At 37.0% G+C, this 9,644-nt stretch overlaps 1 protein-coding gene across 8 annotated transcripts in view; it reads left to right on the forward strand.

Annotated features, from left to right (window-relative positions):
- Positions 1-9,644, forward strand: part of neo1a (neogenin 1a) — a 450,891-nt gene that overhangs the window by 234,279 nt on the left and 206,968 nt on the right. For all 8 annotated transcript variants that reach the window (XM_061974884.2, XM_061974877.2, XM_061974881.2 and 5 more), the window contains exon 4: positions 6,239-6,389. In XM_061974884.2, the coding sequence (XP_061830868.2) occupies positions 6,239-6,389 (151 nt within the window). The remainder of the gene's footprint in view (positions 1-6,238; positions 6,390-9,644) is intronic.

The raw sequence follows: 9,644 nt of genomic DNA on the forward strand, positions 1-9,644 counted from the left end.
TTTTGGAAAACCTTGTTACATTGTTTAATGCATCCAACGGGGCATCACAACAAAATTAGGCATAATAATGTGTTAATTCCACGACTGTATATATATCGGTATCGATTGATATCGGTATCGGTAATTAAGAGTTGGACAATATCGGAATATCGGATCTCGGCAAAAAAGCCATTATCGGACATCTCTACTTTAGATTGTCGCTGTTTTTATGAGATACAGATGGTGGGGCAGCCACCATGTAGGTAGGCTAAGGCTGCATTTCAATTTGTGCACCTGCAGTATTTATTGTCTTCTCTTTCAGTTAGTCCCTCCCCTTTCATTATGTACTTTAGCCAACTGCAACAATTTGGCATGGTGCCCTTCATTTTGCTCCTCATTGGAATGCCCTTTTGCACTCAAAATGCTAAGTGTATGTACAGAAGAACCTATAGCAAATCATTCACCTTTTTTTTTTTATCACTTTACCAAAAGTGTCATTTTTAATATACAGCAGACACAACATCAAAGATCAACAGAATTTATGAATTTTCATTTTTATTCTTTGCTTGCTCCTGTGAGTACTGCTGTTTCTAATTTAGGAGGTAAATGGCATTCTGTCAGTATTGCCTGAGGCATCAAAAAAAATGGTGCACTACTCTCTCTGGCAGAGTTGCTTTTGGTGGTCTTATCAGAGAAAGCCTTAGAAGTTGTGAATTCCTTCGCGCACTGTCTCATCTCATCCCTCTACTCGTTTTGTTTACTACGTTGTTAAGGCGCCAGGCTCCTGCCAGCAAAGAGAAGATATTAAAAGTCATAAATTAGTTTTCAACAAGACCCCAGTGGGGGATTTATCTCTCTTTGTCTCCTCTAAGGTGTGTGGGCTGCAGGTGTCAAAAGTGTGACTCGACACAGATAATCATGGAGCTGTGTTACTAACATTTTAGCTTTTCAGATGTTTTTGAACAATTTCTTCGTCCTAATTTAAATGCAATATTCTGGGAATTATGGAAATTGTTTGTTACAGGTATGAATGAGTACTGAATTTGGTGCTTTTATAGATACAGACCCAATCCTGTCTGTACTACCAAGTATCGTTTCATTTAAAATCAAACTATTTGTAGAGGACCACCTCTAGGTAATGTTGCCATTTTCCATGGCAACAAAGCAAGCATGACTGATAAAAAAGCGCTCAAAAGTAAAGCTCCACTTTTCAAAATGCATTATCTCATTGCTAATTCACTATGTCAGGGGTCGGCAACCCAACATGTTGAAAGAGCCATATTGGACCAAAAATACAAAAAAAAAAAAATCTGTCTGGAGCCGCAAAAAGCCTAATGTAAGTGTTATAATTAGGGATATTATCGACCGATAAATGCTTTAAAATGTAATATCGGAAATGATCAGTATCGGTTTCAAAAAGTAAAATGTATGACTTTTTAAAACGCCGCTGTGTACACGGGAGAAGTACAGAGCGCCAATAAACCTTAAAGGCACTGCCTTTGCGTGCCGGCCCAGTCACATAATATCTATGGCGTTTCACACACACAAGTGAATGCAAACACATACTTGATCAACAGCCATACAGGTCACACTGAGGGTGGCCGTATAAACAAGTTTAACAAATATGCGCCACACTGTGAACCCACACCAAACAAGAATGACAAACACATTTCGGGAGAACCTCCGCACCGTAACACAACATAAACACAACAGAACAAATACCCAGAACCCCTTGCAGCACTAACTCTTCCGGGACACTACAATATACACCCCCGCTACCCACAACCTCACCCACCGCAACCTCCTCATGCTCTCTCAGGGAGAGCATGTCCTAAAATTCCAAGCTGCTGTTTTGAGGCATGTTAAAAAAAAAAAAAGGACTTTGTGACTTCAATAATAAATATGGCAGTTCCATGTTGGCATTTTTTTTCCATAACTTGAGTTGATTTATTTTGGAAAACCTTGTTACATTGTTTAATGCATCCAGCGGGGCATCACAACAAAATTAGGCATAATAATGTGTTAATTCCACGACTGTATATATCGGTATCGGTTGATATCGGAATCGGTAATTAAGAGTTGGACAATATCAGATAATCGGGTATCGGCAAAAAAGCCATTATTGGACATCTCTAGTTACACACATTAAGTAAGTGTCTCAGTGGGTGAGATAACTCCTGGAAATGACTGGCTTACAACTGCCAAAAGTAAAGATGAGTTTGCCCAAGTTAAAGGAATTGGCAATACATTATAATGGATTTATTACAATCTTTGCAAGCTGGGTAACGTTTGCTGTGGTCTGGAACGACATGGCACACAATCAGAAATGCAGCCAATATTACATACAGATAACGTGATATGAGACATGCAAATCTAAATTAAATACACAGAGGACATAAGTACAGGAAATCAAATGAGCTCAAATATACCTACAAACGAGGCATAATGATGCAATATGTACACACAGCTAGCTTAAATAGCATGTTAGCGTCTATTATTAGCACTCCACGTAAGTCAATAACATCAACAAAGCTCACCTTTGTGCATTCACGCACAGCATAAAAGGTTTGGTGGACAAAATGAGACCAAGGAGTGGCATAAAACATGTCTTTCTGTGGCGGCGGCGGAGAAAGTTGTACATGTAAACAAACTCCGGTGAGTTCAAGAACAGCCAAAATTAGTAGGACAAAACGGCGCTCGTCAAATACTGTCATCAGTGAAGCATAAACACAAACAAAATAAGCAGTGGGCTTTCGATCAATTAGGAGGGTTTGTGTCATGTTTGTCCTCCTACAGAAACATTATTAAAACAACAAATATATTTTTCCTCCCATCTTGTTCCATTTTTGAAAAAGCTCCAAGGAGCCACTAGGGCAGTGCTAAAGATTCGCATGCGGCTCAAGACCCCCAGACTATGTCATATACATGCTACAGTTTAGCATCAGCGATTTTACATGGCGATTTCAACAGCTTCAAATGTGGTAATCAAAACTACAACCAAAATGCATGTTACAATCAAACAGCTGGTGTGTTACAAGTACAACACTTACAGTACAAACTAGGGCTGGGTGATATATCGAATATACTCGATATATCACGGGTTTGTCTCTGTGCGATATAAAAAAATATATATAATATATATCGTGATATTCGAGTATACGTTCTCACGCAGTTGCTTTTAGCTGCGGGCATTACACTACAGGCTCTTCTCAGCCTTTCTTGTCTCTCCTTCTCACAGAGACATAAAACAAGCGCACCTTGTTATATATACGTCACATACTGTCGAGCGTGCAACGTCACACGCCCTCGCCGAGCAGAGAGGTAGCGGCATGGGTAACGTTAGCGGTGATGCTAGTGGAGCCGTGCGAGTGGTAATACGAGAGAAAGAAGGTGCGAATCTGGTAACAAATGAAGGAAGAAGAATTAATTCCCAAGAAAAACAGCACGGGGTCCATCGTCTGGCGGTGGTTTGGCTTCAAGCGGCAAGATGTTAAACAGACAACCGTAATATGGAAAGTATGCGGCAAAAGCGTTGCTACAAAAAGTAGCAGCACTGCTAATGTGTAGCATCATTTGAAAAGTCACCCGCTAGAGCAGTGTTTTTCAACCTTTTTTGAGCCAAGGCACATTTTTTGCGTTGAAAAAATCCGGAGGCACGCCACCAACAGACATCATAAACTCAGTAAAAAGTTGTTGTCGCAATTGTTGGATATGAATTTAAACCATAACCAACCATACATCACTATAGCTCTTGTCTCAAAGTAGGTATACTGTCACCACCTGTCACATCACCCCGACTTATTTGGAGTTTTTTGCTGTTTTCCTGTGTGTAGTGTTTTAGTTCTTGTCTTGCGCTCCTATTTTGGTGGCTTTTTCTCTTTCTTGGGATTTTCCTGTAGCAGTTTCATGTCTTATGTTTCCCGCATCTACTTTGTTTTAGCAATCAAGAATATTTCAGCTGTTTTTATCCTTATTTGTGGGGACATTGTTGATAGTCATGTCATGTTCGGATGTACATTGTGGACGCCGTCATTGCTCCACAGTAAGTCTTTGCTGTCGTCCAGCATTCTGTTTTTGTTTACTTCGTAGCCAGTTCAGTTTTACTTTCGTTCTGCATAGCCTTCCCTAAGCTTCAATGCCTTTTCTTAGCGGCACTCACCTTTTGTTTATTTTTGGTTTAAGCATAAGACACCTTTTTACCTGCCTTTACAAAGCAATTAGCTACCGGCTGCCACCTACTGATATGGAAGAGTATTACACGGTTACTCTGCCGAGCTTTGGACAGCACCGACACTCAACAACAACACATCATTTGCAGATTATAATTACTGGTTTGCAAAAAATGTTTTTAACCCAAATATGTGTAATTAGATAATCTCCCACGGCACACTAGTGTGTCGCGGCACACTGGTTGAAAAACACTGCGCTAGAGAATGAAGAGTGTTTGAAACTCCGCATGTCAACATCTCCGGCCGGTGCAACACCCAACAAAATGCCGAAGCAACCATTTCCACATCAACACCGTATGAAAAAACTAGTCAACAACAGAAGGAGATAACGTCCGCAGGAACCTACCACATAGCAAAGGACATACACTATTTGATTTCCTATTATGCAGCTCATTTTTATTTGACACTTATTGAAATATCTTGTGTGACATCATGCACAACAGTGCAATTTATTTGTTTTAAACTATTGTAGTGGCATTCTGTACAAAAAGTGCACTTTAATTTAGTGTTGTTTTGATATGTCATCTTAGTGACATCATGCACAAGAGTGCACTAATAGCTTGTTTTAAAATGTCTCTGACAATCTTGCACTTTCTGTTTTGGAAATGACATGAATATTTGTGCCACTGCTTAATAACTGTTTAATAAATACAGTTTTGCTATATTGACTTACCGTATTTTTCAGAGTATAAGTCGCTCCGGAGTATAAGTCGCACCGGCCGAAAATGCATAATAAAGAAGGAAAAAAACATATATAAGTCGCATTTTTGCTGGAAATTTATTTGATAAAACCCAACACCAAGAATAGAAATTTGAAAAGCAATTTAAAATAAATAAAGAATAGTGAACAACAGGCTGAATAAGTGTACGTTATATGACGCATAAATAACCAACTGAGAACGTGCCTGGTATGTTAACGTAACATATTATGGTAAGAGTCATTCAAATAACTATAACATATAGAACATGCTATACGTTTACCAAACAATCTGTCACTCCTAATCGCTAAATCCCATGAAATCTTATACGTCTAGTCTCTTACGCGAATGAGCTAAATAATATTATTTGATATTTTACGGTAATGTGTTAATAATTTCACACATAAGTCGCTCCCGAGTATAAGCCGCACCCCCGGCCAAACTATGAAAAAAAACTGCGACTTATAGTCCGAAAAATTCGGTAGTTGTGATTTCCCTCTCTGCATGAAAGTTTAAAATGAGCATATATTAATGCAGTATGAAGAAGAATGTTTTAATGTAGACACATAGAATCATCATACTGCTGTGATTATATGCATCAAGTGTTCATTCAAGGCTAAGGCAAAATATCAATACATATATATCGTGACATGGCCTAAAAATATCGAGATATTAATAAAAGGCCATATCGCCCAGCTTGGTAGGGCTCAACAAAAGACAAGACTGACACATACTACACTACTTTCTGACTACACACTGAGAACAAACTGAAATTAATGCATTCTGGCAAATGAGACTCAGAAAAATTGAGATTTTATTATTAAACAAATAACATTTAATACCACATGAACACACAAAAGTACTGGAAATTGGTATCGTTGAGTACCGGTATCCATTCCTCGCCACCAGGGATTGGTTTAAATGTGGATTGTACCCATACTTAGTTTAAGGTACTTCTACACTTACTTATTTGGTTCTTTATTTTATTTTCCTTTGCTTCCAGACTATTTGGATCTAATTAAAACATCCAGTGAGGTCATAAATAAATAGAGACTGTTTGGTTATTAACTCTTGTCACTTGGAGTTACGGGGTAGGGGGCTCATTGGTGCTCCACAGAGCCAAGGGTCTGTCCGGTGTTCAACAAGGATGTTTTTCATTCAACCGCTCTCGGTTTTGGGGTCAAAAACAACTGTGCCTCGCACAGGAGAGCTTTTGACGTTTTTTTTAAGCCCAACGACCCTGTTCTTGTGAAGGATGGCACTGTGGCTCACTAACTCATTCCAAGTTTAACCTCAGCCATAACCTATACTCCCTCCCCTTCTTCATTCCAGAAACCGGAGACGAGAGGAAGCTGGAGTTCCTTATGCAGCCTGCGCCTGCGACCAAGGTGCTAGGTACCAGCATCCTGCTGCCCTGCGTGGCCACCGCTTTCCCAACACCGCGTGTTCGATGGATGTTTAAAGACAAGCTTCTCGAGGAAAGGTATTCGTATGAACTTAACTTAATCCAAGTTGTTGTTAAATCCTATCACTTTGCACTTCTTCAGCACATTTGAGTGTTTCACACTTGAGCAAAATATTTGTTGTTCATGGCGTTTTTGCAATCATACAGTATTATAAAACTGGGTTTAAATTACGTTTACAACTCCATGATGTGGTTAATCCACAATAATCGAGTAGCACATTTCCCCCAAAACAGTTAAAGATGGGAGAAAAAGTTATTGAATTCCAGTAATATTTGCAACCGTCAATGTAAATACCACTTAAATAAGAATATAGCAGTAAAACAGTATATGTATATATATAACCATATATATATGTAACAGTGTATATATGTAAAACAGTATATATAAATATAACAGTATATATAACAGTGTATATAAATATAACAGTATATATAAGTGTATATATATAATGTGTATATTTAAATACAGTATATATAAACATATATTGTGTATATATATAGTATAAATGTGTATGTATATGTACAGTATAAGTGTACATATATAAGTGTGTGTGCGTGCGTGCGTGCGTGCGTGTGTGTGTGTGTGTGTGTGTGTGCATGTTATTTATATATGTATAAAACTATGTTTATATGTATATATGTATGTATGTATGTGTTGAGATAGATATAGAAAGATGTAAATAGGTATGTGTATATATACAGTATACTGTGTGTATATGTATATATATATATATATATATATATATATATATATATATATATATATATGTATATATATATATATAGATAGATAGATATATGTATAGATAGATAGATGTAGATAGTGTTATTTTTATAGTCGATTAGTCGACTAATTGGATAATAAAGCGTACACATATTTGATGTCTCTTACTTTTCCCATCAACTTCTAAATGCAGCTTGAGTTATTATAGGCTTGTGCTTACGGACAACAAAGATTACTAGTGAATTCATAAATATTTATTCATACTGTAACTGTGCGTGCGTGTGTGAGTGTGTAAGTGTGAGTGTGTGTGTGTGTGTGAGTGTGTGTGTGCATATGTTATTTATATATGTATAAAACTATGTTTATATGTTTATATGTGTATTGAGATAGATATAGAAAAATGTAAATAGGTATGTGTGTATATATACAGTATATATATATATATATATATATATACAGTATATATATATATACATATGTATATACTGTATATGTATAGATAGATGGATGTAGATAGTATTATTTTTATAGTCGATTAGTCAACGATTATCTTAACGATTAGTCGACTAATTGGATAGTAAAGCGCACACACATTTAATGTCTCTTATTTTTCCCATCAACTTCTACATGCAGCTTAAGTTATTATTGGTTTATGCTTACGTACAACAAAGATTACTAATTAATTCATACATATTTATTTATACTGTAACTGTGCTGCTCATTCAGCTGTTACAAAAGATAAAATTACTAATAAAATGTTGTCTATTTAAAAAGAAAAGGAAAGGTAAAGTGCTAAAAAAAAACTATTAACCTTGTTTATGTATTAAAAAACAGTTAAAATAGCAGCATTTAAAACAAACAACAAAACACAAAATCTAACTTCCTCTAAACGAAAAGCATTGTGTGATGTTTAAAAAATTACTTGTAGAATGAAATGATACATTTTCTTCTTTCTTTTCTTTTTTAAACATTTAGTCGTAAAAATCCATTGTTCTATTTCAGTGTTAAATCGGAAAGATGCTGCGTGTCACGGTTAGTTCGATATTCAGAGGGCGCTCGCATTCAATCATTGTGATTCGCCCCCTTCCTGGTTCAAACCTTGGAGGTGTGTGTTCTTCCCCTTGCATTTCTTTTCTAGTGTTTTGGGTTTTGGATCATTTCTGCGTTTGGACATCGCTGCACGTTTGGTCCCATCGGCCACAGCCTCCATCTGCCTTAAGGTCCAAGTTGCCGACTACTTAGCAGAGTTGAACTGCTCTCCATAGTAGGATGAGAGATTAGTAGAAGAGAGGTGGGAGAAATAAAATGCTAAGTAGAAAGGTTATGTCTTAGGGGCAGAGAGCATTGGATCTGCACCAAAATGTAACTATACAGTAGTTTTATTACTGGAATGCTCAAGACGCTTATTAAAAGTCGGCGCTCAAATGTCTGCTGTGTGTGTTTAAACACGAAACTGTGTTTAAACACAAACTTGGCAGCACTTTCACAGGTGAAAATTGCCATTTAAGAACATACCGTATTTTCCGGGCTGTAGAGCGCACCGGTTTTTAAGCCGCACCCACCAAATTTTAGAAGAAAAAAAAAATATTTTACACATATTAGCAGCATCGGACTATAAGCCACAGATATGTACCGGTACGAAAGATCTAGTAAATATTCATTTACATACCATATATGCTTCCAAACGGTGCCTGTCACACGGCAGTAAAACGGCTGATCAAACAAAACAGAAGTCATCTTCATGGACCTGCAGAAGCTCGCCATCCAATCAACTAAAAAAGACTCAATAACTCCACGGTGACGTTTTGGTGTCTTTACAAAACAGAAACAATATAAAAAGAATGCCATTGTAAGTTAATAATAGTAACACAAACACTTGTAAACGTGTTAGCATATTCACTAATCTTAACGACGCTAGCTTGATTACATTACGATAGCACGTAGAAATATGCATCAAAACACTCATACAGACATCACACATGGGACGGTTTAATAAGTATAGACAATTTTAGTTATATTGTAAAACTTACAAACGTTGCTTGGAGTGATTAATAAATAGTAGAAACGCTATTGACGGTTATACTTCCGGTTCAAGGCACAAATCAAGAAGTACATTTCCAACCCGCAGGTTAGCATACACATCCAAAGGATGGCGCCGTAGCACAACCAATACCACACCGTTTTTTAGTGTCTCTGTCAGTGTACCGGTAATATGAAAACTATTTGTTGAATTGAAAACACTATGGCTGTTAGCAAAGACACATCCATAGATTATTCCGTAAAATACGGTAGATTGTTTTGAATTGAACTTCCCATTAGCAAGGAACAAATGATTAGAGAAAGAATGAACAATAAACTGCATCAATGATATAAAAAGCAATAACATAGAATGGGTCGACAGTCAAATGAAATAAATTATACAATATTCTCATAATTACATAGACAATAGAGGGGGAGCATAGTGACTGATGGATAAGGAATGAATAAATATAAATTAAATATAAAAGTTCAGAAGATGTGTTTAGCATCCTCTTGCTTTCCTCTCTCCT

The sequence above is a fragment of the Nerophis lumbriciformis genome, linkage group LG15 (assembly GCF_033978685.3).
Source record: "Nerophis lumbriciformis linkage group LG15, RoL_Nlum_v2.1, whole genome shotgun sequence".
In the NCBI taxonomy this organism is placed as follows: Eukaryota; Metazoa; Chordata; class Actinopteri; order Syngnathiformes; family Syngnathidae; genus Nerophis; species Nerophis lumbriciformis.